Raw genomic sequence first — 26,654 nt, forward strand, 5'->3', positions numbered from 1 at the left:
ATATTAAGTAGTTCACAAATTAAGAAAAACGAGTTAGGGGTATTGCTATCCACCACCAAATAATCATGCAAACATGTTATGTTTCATTCAAATTTCTTTTATTTCCGGATGAAGATGCTCAAGTTGGCTCAATGTTAGAACTCAATCTATTACTCTTTCTTACGTAGTATGTTAAGAGAATGGCGTTTTCAACTTAACTTAGTTCCTAGCATGCAATCTAGAATGGCGTGTTCATAGATTTAACAAGAAGAAATCATTAAAAACGAAAATAGTTTGAGTCATCACAAGGCATCGTAAGTACTAGCGTTGTCTTACTTATCCTAGAAATTGGTTCACATGTTAATCGCAATTAACAAGTACTACTCTAGAACATATGTAGGTCATCATTCGACAAGGGTAGGCACACACATATTCATAGCATTAGAATCCTAGATATGCTTACTAAGTATGCATCCATAGAAAACAAATAACACTACTACCAAAAACACTTTGCGCTACGCAAGTCCTTCGTCGCGCGCGCAAAGTCCCAAAACGTCGAGCAAAACTTAGCACAACAAACCTTCGTCGCGCGAAAACCGTCGCGCAAAGGCAGTGACAGAAGGCTTTGTGCGACGAACATGGGCATGCGTCGCGCAAACAAGCTTTGCGCGACGCATGCCCATGTTCGTCGCGCAAAGCCTATTTGCGCAACGTAGCCTACGTCGCGCAAAGCCTTATTAAAAAATATAAAAAAATATTTTTGGCCAAAACCACATCTTTGTGCGACCTAGCCTACGTCGCGCAAAGCCTTATTAAAAATTGAAAAAATAATACTTTTGGCCAAAACCAAAAATACTAATTTTTAGATTTTTAATAAATATTGTAATTAAATTCTAAACAATAATTAATTAAGCAAATAAAAGTATTTAATTATAAAATATATGAAAATGTACATACAAGATGTTCGAATAAAAAAGAAAAAACTACAAGTAGTCTTCTATACATCAGGCTACTAGGTATCGACAGGTTGACGTGGCTCAAAAGTCGAAGGTGTAGCAAGATCAGGTACTGGTAGCGAGATTTGAAGGCCGAACGTCTGTATGGCTCGTACAAGGTCTCTCATATGCTCCTTCATTTGCTCGGCCTGGGCCCTCATCTACTCCTTCATCTGCTCGGCCTGGACCCTCATCTGCTCTTTCATCTGCTCGCCCTGGATCTCAAGCTGACCCTGTAGGGTTGTCACTTGCTCCTTTAATGCATCAACCTCTGCTATGTTCGAGTTGGAAGAAGAGGCACCCATCTCACGAACTCGCGCTTTCCCCATGCACTGAACAACCTTACCATGACGACGACCGAAGTTTTGCTCCATCACATCAGTCACGATCTGAAAACCTACATCCTCGGGTACCGTGACGTCCTCGATCGGGGTATTCGGGGGAAACTGTGATGTTGCTTCTTGGACAACAGCAGCGTGCTTTTCCACCATAAGAGCCTGTAAAAATAAATTCAATAGGGGACAAACATCTTCATTCATTTCTTCAAGAAGACAAACATCTCCAGCAAGCCAATGCACACTTCATAATAGTTGATATTTGAATTGTAAACCCTTGTGAATTTGAACCACCAACCACGTATGAGATAAACAAGGGAAAATATAAAGCTTAGAAATCAAAATCTCACGTCTCAAGAACATCGTATGCAGAAAAATTCAAATCCACAGAGTCATTTACACAAAAGGAAAGCAATAATGATCCAAGTGAGTACATGGTGCCTGTTAAAAATAATTGATCGCTAGAATTCAAGGTTCATTTTTTATTTCAAACCACCTGCCATAGATGGACTTTCTCACTAAAAGAATTTCGTGACATGCAAAATAGCAGTGAAAATATAGAAGAGTTTTGTGACATGAAAAATAACCGTGAACCTTCAGCATGTATTGCAGAGCGAACCCCACTATTCAACTGATTTAGCATAGTTGTAATTGTCAACCAATCTCTAGCAGCAACTGAATTATAAGGACCAATACTTCAAGGAATGTAACCATTGAAACTTCATTTAGCATCAACTACACTACATACCAACTCTTGTTCAATATCCAGTAAAGTAATTATGTTTAATTCTCCGACAACAGTAAACACATAAATATAACAAAATTCAATACCAGGACCGAGATTTATCACACCAAAGAAACTTATCAACCAAACCCATTATCCCAACTTTAGAAGTTCCAACTATAACATCGAATTTTTGCCCCCACCCTCACAAAACCCTCAAAAGGCACCAATAAAAAAATCTAAAATTCAAGGAAATTCACTTCAGATTGCAGGAGCCTTATCTGACCCTTCCATCAACTTGTCGTCAGTTGGACAGAGACATTGTAGGGTCGAAATGTGCTCTTGCTGCAATCACTGAAGTCCGGTGCACCCACGGACGTCAAGCCAATGATGTTGCTCACTGCTTAGCCAAGTCTAGTTTGAATGTTGGTAGTCAATTAATGTGAATGGCTTACTAGCCTTACTTTTATTCTCAACATCCTTGTTGAGGATACATTGTAACTTAAATTTGTCTGATTGGGTTATGGCTGATTTGGCCTCACCCTATCTCCTATCGTTTCCATATAATGTTTAATAACAAAATATAAACAATATTTGAACAATTCATACATATAAGAATAATAACAATTACATATACTTACATGAAGGTGCTCAGAGATCTCATTTCCAGGTCGAACGTAAACTTCCTCGAACGTGTTGATCTCTGGGAACTTAGAACCCCCCTGAAGAAAAAAACATTAAGAAAATTTTATTAATCAATAATAATAAATAAATTGTATAAAATTGCAAAATTAATATACCTGACATCGTGCCTCAAGCCTATACAAAAAGGGCTTCGAACCAGAATGGTGAAGAAGTGTCTTTGAGTCCCGAGCTTTCTTGCCAGCAAGAGATTTCTTCTGTTAAACACACAATATACATGTTAGTGCAACTATTTGAAATAAATTAATAAAAAAAGCTTTAAAAAATAACTAAAACAATAATAAATTATTATTAAAATATTACGTACATACCACAAATTTTGGGTCCGTAAAATGTTTGCAGAGCCACTCCCAATCCTCTGGCCGGTCCTTCAACTCGATTGGGCAACCATGTAGGCGAGCAACCTCCGGATCATCGTATCGCTAAAAATGCGTGTGAAGATAGTTCTTCCAATGTTTGTACTGGGTTGCTAAGCCCTCCTCTAAGTAGGCCATGGCCTCGGGGGATATGTCCTTAAGATAAAAAACGACCTACGAATATGAAAAACAATAAAATAATAGTAAGAAATTTAATAATATTAAGATAATATATTTTTGTTTTTAATATTTGTAAACAAAACTAAAAAAAATGATAAAGGCTAAAATTAATATACTAACCAACAACTTTAAAGAAATGACAAAGGCTAAAAATTAATATACTAACCGACAACTAGTCTAGCACCAGTTCCATCGTCCTCTGAGGAATATCTGTCCAAGAGTCCCACTGCATAGGACAATTTTGCTTAATAACAACACCACAGCCACTAGCGACGCCACTATGCTGCTGTGAGGTAGTCGCTCCACAATGTCGCGAGTCATACTGAATCTTGATCTTGGAGCCGATCATACGTACGCTCTGAGCCGACTTTAGCATTCGACTAGGCCCCCTAGTGTTTTTTTAGCTAGCCAAAAATATTTAAATGGTGAAAACCATAAGCTTAAATTTGTACACAAAATTCGACACAACCTCCCCTAATAGTATAGCATTTCCGAAAACCTTAAAACAGTAAAATAACGGTAATTCACAACCCGCAACACATTTTCACAATCCAGCAAATTTTCATCATCATAAAAATAATAATTTTAAATGGAAAAAAAAATACAACGTAGTGATCGAGAATTAGAAAAAACTACCTGGATGGGAGGCCTCATCCTCAACTCTGGATGCTAAGGAAGTGTGATCAGAAGGCTCCGACTCGCGGCGGCGCCGATGAGGCCGCCGTGCACTGAGCGGCTGAATCGACACTGATGATGTCGATGAGACGGGCACCTGGGATGCCGTAGGAGTAGCCTCAGTAAGGGGTGTAGGCTCCCCAATCAATGGAGCACTCACGCTTGGAGCAGTAGATGCTGATAATGAGGGAGCCGCCTCGATCACACTCTGACAACGAGTGATCAACCGCGACATCTATACACTTTTTAGTAAAAGAGAGATGTAGACTTGTTTTTTGGGATCAACAGATATAGGTAGACTACATGAGAAACAAGGATCAACCAACAACAATCATTTACTTAATATGGAAAGCAACAAAATTAAAACTAAACATTAGATATTGTTGAAGCTTACAGAAGCAGCCCGTTCTGATTTCAGTCGCTTTTAAACAAAGTTAGCAAGTTTCTGTGCATAAATTTCTCCAGTATCACTGTTTAAACAATTAGGAATATCAATCGGTAACTATTGACTACCATAAAAAAACAAAATTTACGTGGAATTTAAAATACATTATGACGGAAGTAGAAAGAAAAAAAATCAAAGGAATAGGTCTTATAATGAGGCAAAACCAAATTGCATTATCTCTGTTTTTTATATCGAGATTCCACTGTAAGATTTTGGTATGGTAATTACAAGTGCAATTTAAAAGAGGAACCTTTTACTAAGATGGTTAACTGTAATTTCATCAAGTGCAGTTCCAACAGATTATGGTCAGATTGTTATGCTTACTACATGACAAATTGTTAGTTTAGCAATCAAGATTGAATTAACCTGATATGAAAAGGGTGAGCTACAAAGCTTAGTAAGCAACAATATCTGATATGAAATGATTAAACGCACAATCAAAGAAGTTGGATTCAAGAGGTCCAATACAATGAACACATAAATTCAATGATCAATAACGATACAAACAACATCTGTAATTCCTCATCAGTAAATCCAATAAGGCCTTATTCTCATGGTGGTGTGTCACTACCAACTGATTAGAGGTCCTGACTCCTTCACAAAGAAGGCACAAACACTATGATTTAGACGAACTGAGTCAACCACAAGTTCAGATCCTATTCGATGTTCGACTATAAACACTTTGAACGATGAAACACAAGCAATCGTATATGAATCAATAATAAAAAAAAGGTTAAAATGTCAAAGGGGGCAACTTAACTGAACCAAAGCTCAATAACAAAGTAGCTCAGAGATTCATAAACATGGAGGCAAAGCAAAGCTAACAACACAAGAATACTTACAGATTCAGTAAGCTTGAAACCATGAAATCCAACAGAAGATTGAGTTTGTTTCTTATTGTGGCCCAACAGACATCTCTTAAATACTAACTGTTGTTTGATTTAGATAACTAGTACAGGGTTGTGGTCGCAGAATGAGTCAGAGTTCACCAATCAAGATTGAATTAACCTGGAAAGAGATCACCCATTTTAAGAGAATTACTATCACAAATAACATAACAAATATGCTTCATTCATATGAAAGCACCAGTGTTAAAATTTGGTCGTTTGCAGTGTACCTCAACACTAACAGGAACCTATCCCTGTTACTCAACTTATGAGGGAAACTACGGCTGTTATGCAGGTGTTCAGACAATCTGGGTAATTATCACACTTCTGCTACATGTGCTACACTGCTGGATCCTTGACCACTTTCAAAAACCAGGGGAAGTTAGGGTTTCATGAAAAATCTAGTAAGTGAAAATCTATAATGAAATTGCTTCAAATTGCAAACAAGAAACAACAACAATGAAATTCTTAAACCCTGAAATTCAGCACATTTCCTAATAATTTATCCCAAATAAAAACCCTGATTCAATCCCCATTTCAAAATTAAAACCCTAATTCCCATTAACAAATTTTAAAACCCTGAAATCCATCCCATGCCCTAGTAATTTATCCCAAATTAAAACCCTAAATTCTAAAATTCATCTCAATTCACAATCAAAATCCTTAATTTCACAATTACATAATTTGTAATTACACTTACTTTGAAGGAGAGAGACGAGCACGACGAAGGGGGTGGTGGCTACCCGTCATATAGAACGAGAGGGAGAGAGACAACCGACAGTGGGGTTCGAGATTGGGGCGCTTTGGAGTTCAAGATTTGGCGTTCGAGCGTGATGAGCGAAGAGGAGGAAGGCTACGGGAGAGAGCGGGCGTGATGAGCGAGAGGGAAGAGAGACTGAGTGAGAGAGTCAGGGCTTGGGAATATTTTGGCCAAAGTTGGAAAACTCAAAATAAGCGTTAATTCTTTTCACTTGTACCGCCAAATTTATGACAACTTGCGCGACGTAGGTGTACAATTAGACGTCGCGCAAGGTAAATTTTATTTAAAATTTTTTATACAACCTACAATAATATAAAATCCTTAATTTCACAATTATATAAAACCCACAATAATATTTTTTTTATAACAAAAACATGACTAATAAATTGGTAGCTACTTCCAACTCATTCGATTTCTTAAGTGTTATACGTAAAAAATTAATACATTTAAATCTACATAATAAATAAATAAATATATATATATATATACCAATAAACTTGATGCGATACGCATTGTACAAAACATAATACAGCGATCCAACCGTCAAACTTGTTTGTATATGCTTCGAGATCGCATACGCAAAAAATCTCAAAAAAAAACATTCAAAGGTAAAGTTACCGGACAAAACGTTTTGACGGTTGTAAACGAAAATTCACTATTTAACAATTATTTTAACTCCGATTTGGATGATTTTTTAAAGCTACACTCTTTAACCCTATATGAATACAATGAACCAATTCGATCGTCAATTTAAAACATTTACACAAGTGGATACCATAAAATCTTATGTTATAGTTGATGCAAGTTTAAATAAAATCTAAGTGTTAGGAAATATATCGTTTTAATGGGATACGCATTCTACGAGACTAGTTTCAACGATCCAACCGTCAAACTTGTTTGTATATGCTTCGAGATCGCATACGCAAAAAATCTCAAAAAAAAAACGTTCAGAGGTAAAGTTACATGACAAAATGTTTCGACGGTTGTAAACGAAAATTCATGATTTAACGGTTATTTTAACTCCGATTTTGATGATTTTTTATAGCTACACTCTTTAACCCTATATGAATACAATGAACTAATTCGATCGTCAATTTAAAATATTTACACAAGTGGATACCATAAAATCTTATGTTATAGTTGATGCAAGTATAAATAAAATCAAAGTGTTAGGGAAAATATCGTTTTAATGTAATACACATTCTACGAGACTAGTTTCAACAATCCAACCGTCAAACTTGTTTGTATATGCTTCGAGATCGCATACCCAAAAAATCTCAACAAAAAAAAGTTCAAAAGGTAAAGTTACGGGACAAAACGTTTAGACGGTTGTAAAAGAAAATTCACTATTTAACAGTTATTTTAACTTCGATTTTGATGATTTTTTACAGCTACACTCTTTAACCCTATATGAATACAATGAACTAATTCGATCGTCAATTTAAAACATTTACACAAGTGGATACCACAAACTCTTATGTTATAGTTGATGTAAGTATAAATAAAATCTAAGTGTTAGGGAATATATCGTTTTAAAGGGATACGCATTTTACGAGACTAGTTTCAACGATCCAACCGTCAAACTTGTTTGTATATGCTTCGAGATCGCATACGCAAAAAATCTCACAAAAAAAAAACGTTCAAAGGTAAAGTTACCGGACAAAACGTTTCGACGGTTGAAAACGAAAATTCACGATTTAACGGTTATTTTAACTCCGATTTTGATGATTTTTTATAGCTACACTCTTTAACCCTATATGAATACAATGAACTAATTCAATCGTCAATTTAAAACATTTACACAAGTGGATACCATAAAATCTTATACTATAGTTGATGCAAGTATAAATAAAATCTAAGTGTTAGGGAATATATCGTTTTAATGGGATACGCATTCTTCCAGACTAGTTTCAATGATCCAACCGTGAAACTTGTTTGTATATGCTTCGAGATCGCATACACAAAAAATCTCAAAAAAAAAAACGTTCAAAGGTAAAGTTAGAGGAAAAAATGTTTCGACGGTTGTAAACGAAAATTCACTATTTAACGGTTATTTTAACTCTGATTTTGATGAATTTTTACAGCTACACTCTTTAACCCTATATGAATACAATGAACTAATTTGATTGTCAATTTAAAGCATTTACACAAGTGGACACCACAAAATTTTATATTATAGTTGATGTAAGTATAAATAAAATCTAAGTGTTAGGGAATATATCGTTTTAATGGGATACGTATTTTACAAGACTAGTTTCAACGATCCAACCGTCAAACTTGTTTGTATATGCTTCGAGATAGCATACGAAAAATGTCTCAAAAAAAAAAACGTTCAAAGGTAAAGTTACGGGACAAAACGTTTTGACGGTTGTAAACGAAAATTCATGATTTAACGGTTATTTTAACTCCGATTTTGATGATTTTTTATAGCTACACTCTTTAACCCTATATGAATATAATGAACTAAGTCGATCGTCAATTTAAAACATTTACACAAGTGGATACCATAAAATCTTATGTTATAGTTGATGCAAGTATAAATAAAAACTAAGTGTTAGGGAATATATCGTTTTAATGTAATACACATTCTACGAGACTAGTTTCAACAATCCAACCGTCAAACTTGTTTGTATATGCATCGAGATCGCATACCCAAAAAATCTCAACAAAAAAAAAGTTCAAAAGGTAAAGTTACGAGACAAAACGTTTAGACGGTTGTAAAAGAAAATTCACTATTTAACGGTTATTTTAACTTCGATTTTGATGATTTTTTACAGCTACACTCTTTAACCCTATATGAATACAATGAACTAATTCGATCATCAATTTAAAGCATTTACACAAGTGGATACCACAAAATCTTATGTTATAGTTGATGTAAGTATAAATAAAATCTAAGTGTTAGGGAATATATCGTTTTAATGGGATACACATTTTACGAGACTAGTTTCAACGATCCAACCGTCAAACTTGTTTGTATATGCTTCGAGATCGCATACGCAAAATATCTCAAAAAAAAAAAGTTCAAAGGTAAAGTTACGGGACAAAACGTTTCGACGGTTGTAAACGAAAATTCACGATTTAACGGTTATTTTAACTCCGATTTTGATGATTTTTTATAGCTACACTCTTTAACCCTATATGAATACAATGAACTAATTCAATCGTCAATTTAAAACATTTACACAAGTGGATACCATAAAATCTTATGCTATAGTTGATGCAAGTATAAATAAAATTAAGTGTTAGGGAATATATCGTTTTAATGGGATACGCATTCTTCCAGACTAGTTTCAACGATCCAACCGTCAAACTTGTTTGTATATGCTTCGAGATTGCATACACAAAAAATCTCAAAAAAAAAAAAAAACGTTCAAAGGTAAAGTTAGAGGACAAAATGTTTCGACGGTTGTAAACGAAAATTCACTATTTAACGGTTATTTTAACTCTGATTTTGATGATTTTTTACAGCTACACTCTTTAACCCTATATGAATACAATGAACTAATTTGATCGTCAATTTAAAGCATTTACACAAGTGGGTACCACAAAATTTTATATTATAGTTGATGTAAGTATAAATAAAATCTAAGTGTTAGGGAATATATCGTTTTAATGGGATACGCATTTTACAAGACTAGTGTCAACGATCCAACCGTCAAACTTGTTTGTATATGCTTCGAGATAGCATACGAAAAATATCTCAAAAAAAAAAAACGTTCAAAGGTAAAGTTACGGGACAAAACGTTTCGACGGTTGTAAACGAAAATTCATGATTTAACAGTTATTTTAACTCCGATTTTGATGATTTTTTATAGCTACACTCTTTAACCCTATATGAATACAATGAACTAATTCGATCGTCAATTTAAAACATTTACACAAGTGGATACCATAAAATCTTATGTTATAGTTGATGCAAGTATAAATAAAAACTAAGTGTTAGGGAATATATCGTTTTAATGTAATACACATTCTACGAGACTAGTTTCAACAATCCAACCGTCAAACTTGTTTGTATATGCATCGAGATCGCATACCCAAAAAATCTCAACAAAAAACAAGTTCAAAAGGTAAAGTTACGGGACAAAACGTTTAGACGGTTGTAAAAGAAAATTCACTATTTAACGGTTATTTTAACTTCGATTTTGATGATTTTTTACAGCTACACTCTTTAACCCTATATGAATACAATGAACTAATTCGATCGTCAATTTAAAACATTTACAAAAGTGGATACCACAAAATCTTATGTTATAGTTGATGTAAGTATAAATAAAATCTAAGTGTTAGGGAATATATCGTTTTAATGGGATACGCATTTTACGAGACTAGTTTCAACGATCCAACCGTCAAACTTGTTTGTATATGCTTCGAGATCGCATACGCAAAAAATCTCAAAAAAAAAAAGTTCAAAGGTAAAGTTACGGGACAAAACGTTTCGACGGTTGTAAACGAAAATTCACGATTTAACGGTTATTTTAACTCCGATTTTAATGATTTTTTATAGCTACACTCTTTAACCCTATATGAATACAATGAACTAATTCAATCGTCAATTTAAAACATTTACACAAGTGGATACCATAAAATCTTATGCTATAGTTGATGCAAGTATAAATAAAATCTAAGTGTTAGGGAATATATCGTTTTAATGGGATACGCATTCTTCCAGACTAGTTTCAACGATCCAACCGTCAAATTTGTTTGTATATGCTTCGAGATCGCATACACAAAAAATCTCAAAAAAAAAAAAAAAACGTTCAAAGGTAAAGTTAGAGGACAAAATGTTTCGACGGTTGTAAACAAAAATTCACTATTTAACGGTTATTTTAACTCTGATTTTGATGATTTTTTACAGCTACACTCTTTAACCCTATATGAATACAATGAACTAATTTGATCGTCAATTTAAAGCATTTACACAAGTGGATACCACAAAATTTTATATTATAGTTGATGTAAGTATAAATAAAATCTAAGTGTTAGGGAATATATCGTTTTAATGGGATACGCATTTTACAAGACTAGTTTCAACGATCCAACCGTCAAACTTTTTTGTATATGCTTCGAGATAGCATACGAAAAATATCTCAAAAAAAAAAAACGTTCAAAGGTAAAGTTACGGGACAAAACGTTTCGACGGTTGTAAACGAAAATTCACGATTTAACGGTTATTTTAACTTCGATTTTGATGATTTTTTATAGCTACACTCTTTAACCCTATATGAATACAATAAACTAATTCGATCGTCAATTTAAAACATTTACACAAGTGGATACCATAAAATCTTATGTTATAGTTGATGCAAGTATAAATAAAATCTAAGTGTTAGGGAATATATCGTTTTAATGGGATACGCATTCTACCAGACTAGTTTCAACGATCCAACCATCAAACTTGTTTGTATATGCTTCGAGATCGCATACGCAAAAAATCTCAAAAAAAAAAAAACGTTGAAAGGTAAGGTTACGGGACAAAACATTTCGACGGTTGTAAACGAAAATTCATGATTTAACGTTTATTTTAACTCTGATTTTGATGATTTTTTACGGCTACACTATTTAGCCCTATATGAATACAATAAACTAATTCGATCGTCAATTAAAAACATTTACACAAGTGGATACCATAAAATCTTATTTTATAGTTGATGCAAGTATAAATAAAAACTAAGTGTTAGGGAATATATTGTTTTAATGGGATACTTATTCTACGAGACTAGTTTCAACGATCCAACCGTCAAACTTGTTTGTATATGTTTCGAGATCGCATAAGCAAAAAATCTCAACAAAAACAATAACGTTCAAAGGTAAAGTTACGGGACAAAACGTTTCGACGGTCGTAAACGAAAATTCACGATTTAACGGTTATTTTAACTCTGATTTTGATGATTTTTTACAGCTACACTCTTTAACCCTATATGAATACAATGAACTAATTCGATCGTCAATTTAAAACATTTACACAAGTGGATACCATAAAATCTTATGTTATAGTTGATGCAAGTATAAATAAAAACTAAGTGTTAGGGAATATATCGTTTTAATGGGATACTTATTCTACGAGACTAGTTTCAACGATCCAACCGTCAAACTTGTTTGTATATGCTTCGAGATCGCATAAGCAAAAAATCTCAAAAAAAAAAAAAACGTTCAAAGGTAAAGTTATAGGACAAAACCCGTTTCGACGGTTGTACACGAAAATTCACTATTTAACGGTTATTTTAACTCCGATTTTGATGATTTTTTACAGCTACACTCTTTAACCCTATATGAATACAATGAACTAATTCGATCGTCAATTTAAAACATTTACACATGTGGATACTACAAAATCTTATGTTATAGTTGATGTAAGTATAAATAAAATCTAAGTGTTAGGGAATATATCGTTTTAATGGGATACGCATTTTACGAGACTAGTTTCAACGATCCAACCGTCAAACTTGTTTGTATATGCTTCGAGATCGCATACGCAAAAAATCTCAAAAAAAAAAAAACGTTCAAAGGTAAAGTTACGGGACAAAACGTTTCGACGGTTGTAAATGAAAATTCATGGTTTAACGGCTATTTTAACTCCGATTTTGATGATTTTTTATAGCTACACTCTTTAACCCTATATGAATACAATGAACTAATTCGATCGTCAATTTAAAACATTTACACAGGTGGATACCATAAAATCTTATGTTATAGTTGATGCAAGTATAAATAAAATCTAAATGTTAGTGAATATATCGTTTTAATGGGTTATGCATTCTACCAGACTAGTTTCAACGATCCAACCGTCAAACTTGTTTGTATATGCTTCGAGATCGCATATGCAAAAAATCTCAAAAAAAAAATAAAACGTTCAAAGGTAAGGTTACGGGACAAAACATTTCGACGGTTGTAAACGAAAATTCACGATTTAACGGTTATTTTAACTCTGATTTTGATGATTTTTTACAGCTACACTATTTAGCCCTATATGAATACAATGAACTAATTCGATCGTCAATTTAAAACATTTACACAAGTGGATACCATAAAATCTTATGTTATAGTTGATGCAAGTATAAATAAAAACCAAGTGTTAGGGAATATATCGTTTTAATGGGATACTTATTCTACGAGACTAGTTTCAACGATCCAACCGTCAAACTTGTTTGTATATGCTTCGAGATCGCATAAGCGAAAAATCTCAACAAAAAAAAAACGTTCAAAGGTAAAGTTACAGGACAAAACGTTTCGACGGTTGTAAACGAAAATTCACTATTTAACGGTTATTTTAACTCTGATTTTGATGATTTGTTACAGCTACACTCTTTAACCCTATATGAATACAATGAACGATTTTGATGATTTTTTACAGCTACACTCTTTAACCCTATATGAATACAATGAACTAATTCGATCATCAATTTAAAACATTTACACAAGTGGATACCACAAAATCTTATGTTATAGTTGATGTAAGTATAAATAAAATCTAAGTGTTAGGGAATATATCGTTTTAATGGGATACGCATTTTACGAGACTAGTTTCAACGATCCAACCGTCAAACTTGTTTTTATATGCTTCGAGATCGCATACGCAAAAAATCTAAAAAAAAAAAAAACGTTCAAAGGTAATTTTACGGGACAAAATGTTTCGACGGTTGTAAATGAAAATTCCTGATTTAACGGTTATTTTAACTCCGATTTTGATGATTTTTTACAGCTACACTCTTTAACCCTATATGAATACAATGAACTAATTCGAACGTCAATTTAAAACATTTACACAAGTGGATACCATAAAATCTTATGTTATAGTTGATGCAAGTATAAATAAAATCTAAGTGTTAGGGAATATATCGTTTTAATGGGATACGCATTCTACTAGACTAGTTTCAACGATCCAACCGTCAAACTTGTTTGTATATGATTCGAGATCGCATACGCAAAAAATCTAAAAAAAAAAAAAAACGTTCAAAGGTAAGGTTACGGGACAAAACATTTCGATGGTTGTAAACGAAAATTCACGATTTAACGGTTATTTTAACTCTGATTTTGATGATTTTTTACAACTACACTATTTAGCCCTATATGAATACAATGAACTAATTCGATCGTCAATTTAAAACATTTACACAAGTGGATACCATAAAATCTTATGTTATAGTTGATGCAAGTATAAATAAAAACTAAGTGTTAGGGAATATATCGTTTTAATGGGATACGCATTCTACGAGACTAGTTTCAACGATCCAACCGTCAAACTTGTTTGTATATGCTTCGAGATCGCATACGCAAAAAATCTCAAAAAAAAAAAATGTTCAAAGGTAAAGTTACGGGACAAAACGTTTCGACGGTTGTAAACGAAAATTCACTAGTTAACGGTTATTTTAACTCCGATTTTGATGATTTTTTACAGCTACACTCTTTAACCCTATATGAATACAATGAACTAATTCGATCGTCAATTTAAAACATTTACACAAGTGGATACCACAAAATCTTATGTTATAGTTGATGTAAGTATAAAAAAATCTAAGTGTTAGGGAATATATCGTTTTTATGGGATACGCATTTTACGAGACTAGTTTCAACGATCCAACCGTCAAACTTGCTTGTATATGCTTCGAAATGGCATACGCAGAAAATCTCAAAAAAAAAAAAAACTGTCAAAGGTAAGATTACGAGACAAAACGTTTCGACGGTTGTAAATGAAAATTCATGATTTAATAGTTATTTAAACTGCAATTTTGATGATTTTTTATAGCTACAATATTTAGCCTTATATGAATATAATGAACTAATTCGATCTTCTATTTAAAATATTTACACAAGTGGATACCACAAAAGAAAAAATGCAATACAAGAACCCCGAAAGAAAAGCAAAAGAAAAAAAAAAGGGAAATAAAATAAAACACTTTGCGCGATGTAGATATACATGCGTCGTGACGTTGCGCAAAGTGTTTTATTTTATTTCCCTTTTTTTTCCTTTTTACCCGATTGCAGATACAAATACCTCACCCTTTTGCAAGGATCAGTCTTTGCCCTCCCTTCCGATCTCCCCTTTCTTCACGGCCCACATTCGCAATCCCTAAATCAGGTAATTCATCACCCTCTACATTGGGATCATATCTATTTCAATCTTGTTTCCCCCCGTATATTTATGATCGAGATAAAAAATTTCTTGGTTTCGTTTTGACAATTTCGATTAGAATTTAGGGTCAATCAGCAATTTTTTTGGCGAATTATGGGTTATGTGGGATCGTTTAGGTATGTGCATGTTGTTTAATTACTTCTTACTTTGTTTCAAGTTTTGAATTTGCATCGATTTTATCTGAGCATCTGTTGCTGTGATTGAATATTTACTTGAATTGGTTCAAATTTTACAAATGGGAAGGACAAATGGTATTGGAGAGGCCCTGCGTTCTCCTCTCTTTCAATGTAGTAGACGAAAATGGGAAGAGAAAGGGTTTTGGGTTTGTTCAGTTTGACAAAGAGGACTCAGCTACGGTTCCTGCTAGCTTATGCTGTGGACTTTATACACAGGGTTGGTCGTACAGCCAGAGCTGGTCAATATGGACTTGTGACTAGCATGTATACAGAATCTAACCGTGACCTGGTTGCTGCAGTTCGTAGAGCAGGAGAACTTGATCTGCCTGTGGTAAGTATAAAAACATACCATTTGAAACAAGATATTCTTACTTATGAATCAACCGTTTTGCTTCCACCTAATCCTTAGTTTTAGACAATGAATTGCATATTGCTATGTTGTTACTGCTCTGATTAACGATGGAGTCTTTTTGGTGCATCTTGGTAATTATTAGTTTGCTTTCCTATTATAGGAGATGGCATTTAGCAGGAAAAGAAGCTTTGGAAATAAGCTTAAGAAAAAAGGTAAAAATTCAGATCTTCAACTGTCCAAAACTCAGGATTACAAAGTTGAGATAGAAATCAAGCGTACATGCTGATTTCTATCTCAGTTTGATCAAATCGTGCTCTTGCTGGTGCAAATTGTTACAACCATGATCAGGCTCTTGGAAGAATATGCTAACTTGAAAGGGCTTCAAGATGGACATTCCAGACAAGAAGCGGAAATGTTTGCAATACTTAGCCATAAACACAGAAATGATCCTCTCAAAATCAAGGAAATCATTACCATGGTTGCCAACAGTCTAACAAGTTTCCTGAATTTAGAGATTTGAGTTCAAGTTTCCTTTGAAGAAGGATGGAACAACAACTGCTTCAATCTTAATTCTCTTCTTTTAAGTAATCACAGTTGACTTGTTTTAATGCATACACCAAACTGCTATTGGAACAAATATAGGAATTGAACACTGTTGTATGCTCTTCTTTCATTTCCGGTTTCTATTGGTCAATGTAGCATGTGACGGGGTTTATTCCCAAGTTATGAGTTCTTGAAGTTTGTATTTCATATGATCACCGTTTGTGATAGAAGCTCATCAAACTTTTGATAAAAATCAAACATGGTTATAGTAAGATAGTCCTTCATAATGTTAAACATACTTCTGGCTATCATTGTATGACATTCTTTATGCTGCCATTTTTGAAACTCAGATCAGAGAAAGAGATGAATCGTTGAAAGGATATGATAGGAAATTTAAGATCGAAAGTGAAAAATGGTTTAAACATGTAATGTGTGTACGTATATTTGAGAGACCACTGATTTAGCCAATCTCAAGTTCGTGCTTCTTGAAATTTTGTTATAAAACGCAGTGAAAGTAAAAGGTGGGAGGTGAAATAGATAAAAGGAATTGACTGAAAATAGTGACATGAAATCTCATAGATTGGAACTTCAGTATCATTACAAGGCAAAATGCACAAGAGACTGAGAAAAAATACATCTGCAAAATTAAAATAAAAGCTTTGTCGGCGACGGTTATGATGAAATGGTGGTGGCTCTACGTTCTTGGCCCCCTTCAACCTTGTCAAGCAGCTTTGCTGCCTTGGGGTCTGTTAATTAGTAGTGTCTTCTGAAATGACTGCGAAAAGCCTGTTACAATAATAGTCACATGAAGCTCTCCGTTGTAGCAATCATCCACAATAGCCCCAAATGTTATGTTAACAGAAGGACCTGAACATTTACAATAGTTTGCATACTTCATTAGGCCAAGGAAAGGAGCAAAGAAAAAGGGGCTAGCAGCACCAACCACTAGCAATAATTTACGACCTCCACCTGTGATATTATACACAACGCCAGTAGCTGATTGAATTGAAGATCCAATCAGCTGATTGAATGGAAGTAGCTGATTGAATTGAGGAAACACCTACTCCGAGCATTACAGTTCCTGAGTTTTTCATGACTGCCTTTACATCTGCAAAATCCACATTCGCCAATATAAAATGCAGTTTCATAAAGCAGTATTACAGAAGACAACATTCCAAACCACATAACAGTTAACTAACAAGATGTGAACGGTAAGTAGTAACTAATGAGCTTATGGTATCATTCAATTGTCTAAGCATACTTGGGAAGGAAACGTTTGTTTTTATACTTGGGAAGGAAACAAAATGGTGTTTACTTATATAATACTTCACCTTTTCAAAAGTAGTTTCTCCCATTCCTGTTTTATACAGTTCATACACCATAGGAGTCAAAAATACTTTACTCAGTTTGGAACAAGTTTTCATCAGTGAAACGACCAACTGCCTTTGCCGTCGGTGGCAGATAACAACGTACAAGGAATTTAAGCCATGAACAAGAAAATGAGACAAAGCATATAATTTCTATGTAGACATGAATAATTTGAGGGAAGAAGATAACAACGTACTTCCAGCATTGTTTTGAACTCATCCCGTGCCTTTTTTAGTTTGACTTTGCCTCTCCTCACCCTCCTGCTTTTTTCTTTCCAAGTTTATATTAATCCTCATCCGAACTACAATAATAACTCTCGCTATCCTCACTACTATTATTTCCGGATTCCCATTCGTCCTCATCTTCGTTTGCCTGTTCCGGTGCATTGTATTGAGGCAGATCACCAAGGTCAATTGATATTTTGAATTCGGGAACTCCAGGTACGTCAAACGGTTCTTGAACAATATTAGTATCCCGAAGTGTTTCTTCACTAATTTCTATCGAAGATGATAACTGTTGGTCAGCGACGTTGTCATCATGATCTAGTTCCGGAATATCATATAACCCTCTTCGATCAATCTTCTGAACAACTTTCCAACCATTGCCGGCTTTAGGGTCGTCTAGATAGAATATTTGTTTCACCATGGTTGCCAAAATGTATGGGTCTTCATCGTACCAATGTCTCGTAGTGTTTATTGATAGTAAACCATGGTCTTGCTTAACACTCGTTCGGTTATGTGGGTTTGTATCAAACCAAAGACACTTAAACAATATCACTTGACACCTGTCTTTGTAAAGCAATTGTACTACACTAGTTAGTTTGCCATAAAAATCAATGTCTTCACTATCGCCCGCACCCAGCACATGGACACCACTATTTTGAGTAGACAACTTGTCATCATGTGTTGCCCCCAAGAACTTGATCCCGTTGACATGACAACCTGAGAACAATTTAGTGTGAATCGGTCCTCTCGCCAAGTTATATAATTCTTCATTGTAAGATGGTGAATTCAATTCCTTCAATTTGTTCATCTAATATAACATATACAAAAAGTTAACCTGTTAGTGTAACCAAATTTAAAGACGGGCATGAACAATTTGGAAAATATGCTCAATTCAAACCACATACAACTTACATGTGCGTGAAACCATGAAGGAAACAAGTCATGGTGCTTCTTGGCATATGAATGTGAAGGATGTTCCTGCTTCATCAACTGTTCATGCTCTTGAAGGTATGGCAAAGCCTCATCACAATTGTTGAGTATGAACCAATGCGCTACCTCCATGTCCTTTTTGGTAAACGGTTCGCCTTTTACAGGATCGCCGAATGGTCGTGCAATTTGGGCAAAAACAGACAGTTTCTCTTTTCTGACACCACCGTCATTATTGCGTTCAGGACGATTGAAAGTTGTCTCAACATCTTGAAGATACATTGCACAAAACGTAAGTGACTCATATGCGAACCATGCCTCCACAAGTGATCCTTCGGGCTTTGCCCTGTTTCGAACACACCTTTTCAACTCACCAAGATATCTGCACAAATAAAAGGTATGCTACAAATTATTCAAAGCATTCGTTGATCATGAATATGTTATATATATATATATACGCTTAATCAAGTACCTTTCTATTGGATACATCCATCGACAGTTCATTGGTCCGGCAAGCAATGCCTCATCTGGCAAGTGAATCATCACGTGAATCATACTTGTAAAGAAAGCTGGGGGAAATATTTGTTCGAACTTGCATAAGACGTTCACAATGTCGTCCTGCAATTGTTTAACATCCGACTTCCGCAAACACTTTGCAGTCAACTGCGAAAAAAATCTCGACAACAACACGATTGGTTTCACCACATCAAGAGGCAATAAGTGTCGAATACCAACCGGAAGAAGGCGTTGGAGTATCACATGACAGTCATGACTCTTCATGTTTAAAAATTTACACCCCTTCACGTTCACGCAACGCGATATATTGGAAGCATACCCATTTGGAAACTTTACAGAAGAAATAAAGTTGAAAAACTCTTTCTTACCATTCGGCTTAACTGTAAAAAAGGGATGGCCTTTCTTCAATGTACCACCGACATTCTTCATCCACAAGGATGACCTAATGCCCATTCGTTCCAAATCGAGGCGAGCTTCGATCGTGTCTTTTGTTTTTCTTTCAATGTCTAGAATTGTCCCGACCAAAGTGTCAAACACATTTTTCTCAATATGCATAACATCGAGGTTGTGTCTCAATTTTAACTTTGACCAGTACGGAAGCTCAAATAGCATACTCTTGTGCGTCCAGTTCAGATGTGTAGTTGGTCTGGGGTTACTGACCCCTTTGCCGAAATGACCAAATTCCAAACGGTTTAACTGATCCAAAATCTTATCTCCGGACCATTCTCTTGGTCTTGGCCAAGTCTCTTTTGTGCCATGGAAGGCTTTATCATTCTGACGCCACTCGTTGTCCCAAGGGAGCCATCTACGATGACCAAGATAACAAACTTTTCTTGCATGCCAAGAAGATGTTACGTTCTCCTTGCATATTGGACATGCCAAATAACCCTTAGTCATCCACCCAGAAACCATTGCATACGCGGGAAAATCGTTTACTGTCCACATCACTGCCGTTCGCATGGTGAACATCTGCCCAATATATTTATCATATGTACGAACACCGTTTTCCCATAAATCTTTTAGCTCATCAACCAACGGTCGCAAATAAACATCAATGGACTTTCTTGGATCTTCGGTAATTAATAGAGTCAACATCATGTATTCTTTTTTCATGCACTTCCAAGGTGGCAGATTATAAGGAAACACGACGACCGGCCAAGTGCTGTGGGTTTGGTTTAAAACCTCGAACGGATTAAATCCATCGGCGACAAGTCCCAATCTGACGTTGCGCGGGTCAGCTGCAAAATCAGGGTACATCCGATCAAATTCTTTCCATGCGTCTCCATCTGCAGGATGCCTCATAACATCATCATTTACCGTCCTTCTTTATGCCATCTCATGTTGGTTGTGGTATGCATCAACATGTACAATCGTTGCAACCTAGGCTTCAATGGAAGATAACGCATTACTTTTTGTGGAATCTTGGTCTTTCTATTCTGTGATGTCATTTTAAACCTCGGCTCATTGCAGACAGGGCATTTATCCAACAATTTGTTCTCCTTATAGAACAAAATATAATTATTTACACATGAGTGAATTTTTTGATACCCCAATCCGAGACCCTTCAACACTTTTTGGCCACTTTTATGATCTTCAGGTAAACAATTCTCCTTTGGAAGCATCCTCTTGATAACTCCCAAAAAGTAATCAAAACACTTGTTTGACAAACAAAACTTGATCTTGCCATGCATCAACTCCACAATTGCTGTGAGCACTGAAAAGTTCTCGCAACCTGGATATAATTCTTGCTTGGCATTTTTCAATAGTTTTTCGTAGTTTTTGAATGCCTCACTGTCCATGGTTGGACGACTGTCATCTCCCCCTTCTCCCCCTTCCTGATTGGTGTTGCTCGAGGCGTATGGATAAACGTCATTTAGAATATTCATAACTTGTTCATTAGGATCCACATTAGATTCAACAGTTTCCACTCGTGTCACGTATGAAGACGAAGCTTGGTCTAATCGTTCTCCATGATGATACCAAGTAGTATAGGTCTCCATCATCCCATTTCTTACTAAATGCAATCGAACATTCTCGAATGTCTCCCACATTGAGTTGTTACACCTCCTACACGGACATCGGATATGAGTTGAACCTAGGTTGTGTGTAGTTGTGAATTCAACGAACTCATCTATTCCATCCAAGTACTCAACATCACATCTATTATGATTATGTATCCACTGTCTGTCCATTTTGTCTGCAATCCCAATAAAAGTACAAGAATTACAACAACTTCAACTATTGTCTTGTCACCTTATTCCTCCGGTAAAGGCTCTATCCCATTCAAGAATGCACAGTTATGTGTCGTAATTTACGATTCCAATGGATTAAATTTCAACGTGGGCTAATTTCGGCAGCATCTCCTTACAGTTCTTCAAGTGCACGTCGTAGATACATAATATCCACCGTGTACTCGAAGAACATCAGGAAATGTTACCAAAATTTCCACTATCGAAACCTAATCCGTGGACCGCAAACTACAACACATAACTATGCATTCCCAAACTGTCCAAAAAATGGGACAATTCAAGAATTAATTGGACCGCAGTCATGCTTTCGCATCCATGCACGAAATCCAACTAATTCTCAAACGGGAAACTAAGCTTTTCTTGAAAAAAGGGTACAAAGTTACGTAGTATTAACTTCGTACAACACAAAACAATTTTGTACGTGATGTACAAAAATATGTGCATACAAATAAACTAAATCACAATAATTACTAAAACTAAATAAAATAGATAAAATTAATAAAGATTAATTAAAAATTCAATCCCAAAAAACTCTATCATGACCAAAAAAGAGCATAGCACGCAGGCAAAGGTATACAATAACAAGTTTTTTTATCGTATTAGTTTTCGTATAGCACTATTCAAGGGCATAAACACTCATTCCTGTTACCCAGAATTTCTCAACGTAACTGGGTATAGCACTATGTCCAACAAATGGCTAAAGAACTAGACTGTAACTGGATCAGTTAACATTTGCATTGTAACAAAAGATGTATACATGATCAATCCATCATGTGAGTTAAATAAAAATTGATGTTGTGAATTATATCACAAAGACAATTTAACGAGATGGAGTAAAAATGAAATTATCCTAATTCTCCTAGTAAGCCAGTCACTGACCAATGAATCCCTCAAATCCCTCCTACGGAGAAACTTCTCAAAGCTAAAAAATTTATGCAGTTTAAAAGGAGGAAAAGGAAAAGGGTCTGATAGATTACCAGGCAACTTCTTTGGCTTCCTCAAGGGCACAAATTTTGCCCCAATGGCCAAGGCAATAGGAGGGCCAAATATAAAACCTCTAGCTTCAACACCTGCGTTATGTCATAATAAAATTTCAGACCATAAACACAACCCAACATTCAGTATATACAACGAAACAGCCACTAAATCAAAGAACCACTTAAGCTAAAATTCCACACAACTGCAATGCCAGAATGCTGAAGACTATGCTTTGGATATGGTTTAGTTTAAAAAAAATTTGCGCATCAATGACATACTTATCCATAAAAGTTTATCTCATAAGTGACCAATCATAGGTGGTGAGCAACTGAACTGCCCTTAAAATTTCGTGAACAAGTAAATTCAGGGTAAACTGGCTAAAAGTGAAAGATCATGCATTGAATTACCTGCAACAACAGAGATTTCTTTGTCTTTGTACCTCTCAACAAACAAATCAATAGTATTCTTGAAGGCCTTGGTATCCAGAAGCAATGTGGTAATATCCTGGAACAAAATCCCTGCCACAAAAAGTCAAGTCAAGCACAACTCACATATTCAAACACCAAAACACCTCCATTCGAGACCAGAAATCAATTAAAACCCATAAATTACAGACTACCCAGATGACAAATTGGACACAACAGTAAGTAAAAAACCTCCAAAACCTGATCAAATCAAGTCGAACCCACTAGAGAAAAACATATTTCTACTTACATATAAGAAAGCAAAAAGTAAGATGCTGAAAAATAATGCAAAATAATTGAATTACAAACAGCATAATATGTAAAAATAGCATAATTTCTAGTTTCACTTTGCGCGACCACTGCCCTTCTCTGTCGCGCAAAGAAGTTTTGCGCGACCACTTTCCATCTGCGTCGCGCAAAGTTGGGATAAAAGCGGTAAATATGCTTCGTTTGACGCCAAAACTTTGCGCGACGAAGGTTGCGTAGCGCAAACCTGTTTTGTGCAACGCAACCTTCGTCGTGCAAAGTTTCGTTGCGCAAAATAATTTGCGCGACGCTTTGTGTGTTATCCTCGCGCAAACCCACTTGGCGCGACGAAATTTTCTCCGTGGCACAAATTTCCGTCGTGCAAAGTGTTTTTTCTACTAGTGTAAAGAATTCATCAATGAGACAAATAGAAAACAAATAAAGAATTCATCAATGAGACAAGTATTCATAGCATTAGAATCCTAGATATGCTTACTAAGTATGCATCCATAGAAAACAAATAAAGAATTCATCAATGAGACAAGTAGTGAACCAATTTTCATCCATTCATAAAAGTAATTCAAACGAAATGTCATAACAAACTTGCAATCATATTCGGGGCTTCAAAACAGCCCCTAACTTCTAAAAATTTAGTTACACATAGTTCTCAAATTAAACTAAAAGAAAGACATGAGTTTGAGAAGATAAAACCGAAAGAAGAGAATGCCAAGATTTCCTCCTTTTTTTCCTTCCTTCCCCAACGCAGCTGCCTTGTCCTCTTTCTCCTTCCTTTCCTTCTTTTTTTTTCTATCTTTTTTTTCCTCTCAAAGAAAACCCCTTTTGCCGCTGCAACCTGCAGCCTTTATGCCCATGCTTGCTGCCCCATTTCTGCTCCATAACTCACCCCACTAACAGCCATTTAGTGATGACAATAAGTGAGATGAAATGGTAAAACAATTGTAACTCTTTGGGCAACCTTTATGCCAATTACTCCCACTTAATCCTCATCTTTAATTCCATTTCATCTGATATTTGAATAGGTGTCAGCTGGCTTGTTCTTGGCTGCATCAGTTTTGGCTGCTAGTTTTATTGGATTTATTGCCTTCAATGCAGTTACAAACTGCTCAGCGTCTTGGAAACCTTTCAGTGTTAAAACGGCCATAACTTCTTCTAGAAAAATGATATTAACAATCCGCGAAATGCTCCAAAAAATAGACATCCGTAGCTTTCCAAGAATGTAAGGCTCATTCTCTAATTCATTCTGAGCTATTCGAAACTTGCTTCCAAAGTCAGCTGATCTGCACAGGCAGCTTTTACGAATTTGTTACTAAAAATCCTACTTGTGCTATTTTTCTTTTATTTGCTTGACAAATCCCACAAAACACAAAAACAAAGTAAATAGCTAAAAAATATAAGGAACTAACTAATAATAGACAAGTGAATTTGATGTAAAATATATATAAATATGAGCTTATCAAATACCCCCACACTTAGCTTTTGCTAGTCCTCGAGCAAAACGAAGAAAATATGAAAAACAATAGCTTCCCCTTATGTGACCCTCATAGAATTTCATTCAAGCAAAAAAAAAATCATCAAGAACCTTAGCTAGCACCAAACAAGCTAATCCAAGCTCATCTTCCTTATTCAAATGTTAGCAGTAACCTTTTAATCATCCATGAAGTGTAGTGTGTGTAATAGCCATGCTAATGCAATTTCAAGTTTTTTTTTAAAAACACCACATGCTAACTAAGTGATCTTCTCACGGGACATACACTCAATCACACATATGTTTAGTTTAACGTGTTTCGCTCAAAGAATAAAATGTGAAAGATCTACCATAAGCTTGCATAAAGATCTCATCTCCACAATCATAATTGCAAAACTTAAATCAAGAGGACTTTTATTGGTTGTAATGAGGCTTAGGGAGAGGGTTATAGAAATGAAGGGATAGGTAAACACAAGTTCCAAGCTACATTGCAAGCAATTCTCTTGTTGAGATTTACAAGAACTCAAACTCTTCAACCACTCTACTAATACCTCTAACCACACCCCTAAACTGAAACTTAAAAAAAAAATTTATTTGCTTTGTATACTTTTTCTTTTTTTTTTCTTTTTTTTTTCGAACCAATTTTCGTACATAACTAAATACAAACATGAAATACCCCCACACTTATTCTTTTGCGAAACTCCTTCGAAGTGCTTCACAAATATTTCTCATAAGACAATCTCACATTGCTCACTAGCTAGCTTGGAAAGGGTAAGGAAAAATGTTTAAGGTATAAGGGTAGACATATCTGGTGATAAGAAATAAAAGGCTCAACATATACAACTCAAATTGGCAATCTAATGATATCATTTTTCTTTAGGAAACATGCTTATTTGGGCCATGGTGATAAACCTAATGCCTCTATCCTTTTCAAGTTCATGCAATCAATGACAAACATTTCAAAAGATCGTTACGCAAGTTCTAGAGATGTAATTCACATAAGTTCATCACACATGAAAGAATATGAGTGCATGAAAAATGCACACACTTTCAATAGGCTCAAAAACTCACATAGGTTGTATATGGTCACTATATTCACATGTGAAGCTTTAAGTCATACTTTAGTTTCACATTAACAAGGCTATGTGCATTTGGTTTTTCAAAGGTGATTAAACATGTACAAGGCTAACAAGAGAATAAGGAATTTCACACAACACATGCTTACTAAGTTCTTGATCACCGTGGTTCAAATTCAATCCAATTATATCATTGAGTCGGGAAACTAACAAAAATCTACTTCAAAATGATAAAGAAAATAAGACAATATTTTTTGGATTTTCACATTTTCTGAATGTTTTTTTTTTGGTTTTTTTAAAGTAAACAAAACTAATTAAGAAAACAAAAAGAAACAACGCGGAAACAAATCAAACCAGTTCTTAGTCGAAGGTACAAAAATTTTCAATTTGGTCATTTTTTCAATCCTTACCCCCAAACCTAAACTGGACATTGTCCCCAATGTCAAAAAACACATTAATGCATAAAATAAAAAATAAAAAAATAAAAAGAAACAAAATAAAGCATTTGGACTGAAAACTTCCCCAATTTGTTGTAAAATTAAGCGATGACCCCCAAACTGCAATTCTGCAATAAACTCCAAAGGTGGACATAACCATATGTTCCTACAAAAAAAAATAATAATAATAATTCAGTTCAACATGCAAGAAAATTAAGAAAAGAAAATGAAAAATGGAAAATGATAGAAAAAGACAATGGAAAGAAATATTGGGTTGCCTCCCAATAAGCACTTGCTTTTACGTCCGCAGTCGGACGGTACCAAGAGTAATCATCCAAGGGGAGCTGGTTCTTGGAGGGGTACAACCTCCACATCATGCTCCGTAAAAGACTCGTAATATGGCTTGAGTCTATGCCCGTTCATTTTGAACACATTTCC

General features: G+C 35.1%; 3 protein-coding genes and 1 long non-coding RNA gene across 11 annotated transcripts; 1 reads left to right on the forward strand and 3 right to left on the reverse strand.

Moving 5' to 3' along the window:
• Positions 1-887: 887 nt before the first annotated feature.
• Positions 888-3,229, reverse strand: LOC139193127 (uncharacterized). The gene is made up of 5 exons (XM_070816100.1): positions 3,206-3,229; positions 3,047-3,157; positions 2,834-2,932; positions 2,675-2,755; positions 888-1,471 (listed from the first exon to the last, which is right to left on the reverse strand). Exons 1-5 carry the CDS (start codon positions 3,227-3,229, stop codon positions 1,136-1,138), a joined length of 651 nt encoding a protein of 216 aa, XP_070672201.1. The 3' UTR covers positions 888-1,135.
• A 208-nt stretch (positions 3,230-3,437) lies between these two features.
• LOC139192872 (uncharacterized) lies at positions 3,438-6,223 on the reverse strand. The gene is made up of 6 exons (XR_011577379.1): positions 5,979-6,223; positions 5,509-5,640; positions 5,234-5,399; positions 4,341-4,416; positions 3,908-4,245; positions 3,438-3,675 (listed from the first exon to the last, which is right to left on the reverse strand). It is a non-coding gene; the product is annotated as an uncharacterized lncRNA (long non-coding RNA).
• An 8,731-nt stretch (positions 6,224-14,954) lies between these two features.
• On the forward strand, positions 14,955-16,517 carry LOC103435712 (DEAD-box ATP-dependent RNA helicase 22-like). Of its 8 annotated transcripts, none has more exons than XM_070815442.1 (4): positions 14,983-15,120; positions 15,233-15,290; positions 15,418-15,681; positions 15,863-16,517. In XM_070815442.1, exons 3-4 carry the CDS (start codon positions 15,475-15,477, stop codon positions 15,986-15,988), a joined length of 333 nt encoding a protein of 110 aa, XP_070671543.1. In that variant the 5' UTR covers positions 14,983-15,120; positions 15,233-15,290; positions 15,418-15,474; the 3' UTR covers positions 15,989-16,517. The 8 variants fall into 8 exon arrangements, 7 of the variants coding, with proteins under 7 accessions (XP_070671543.1, XP_028954346.1, XP_028954354.1 ...); XM_029098521.2 differs by having other exon boundaries at positions 14,985-15,120; positions 15,240-15,290; positions 15,567-15,681; XM_029098520.2 differs by having other exon boundaries at positions 14,989-15,120; positions 15,567-15,681.
• Positions 16,518-18,155: 1,638 nt separating this feature from the next.
• On the reverse strand, positions 18,156-20,582 carry LOC139193128 (uncharacterized). Its single transcript, XM_070816101.1, has 4 exons — positions 19,237-20,582; positions 18,750-19,146; positions 18,391-18,645; positions 18,156-18,233 (listed from the first exon to the last, which is right to left on the reverse strand). Exons 1-4 carry the CDS (start codon positions 20,580-20,582, stop codon positions 18,156-18,158), a joined length of 2,076 nt encoding a protein of 691 aa, XP_070672202.1.
• Between the last annotated feature and the right edge of the window lie 6,072 nt (positions 20,583-26,654).

This window comes from Malus domestica, chromosome 16, assembly GCF_042453785.1.
Source record: "Malus domestica chromosome 16, GDT2T_hap1".
NCBI lineage: Eukaryota > Viridiplantae > Streptophyta > Magnoliopsida > Rosales > Rosaceae > Malus > Malus domestica.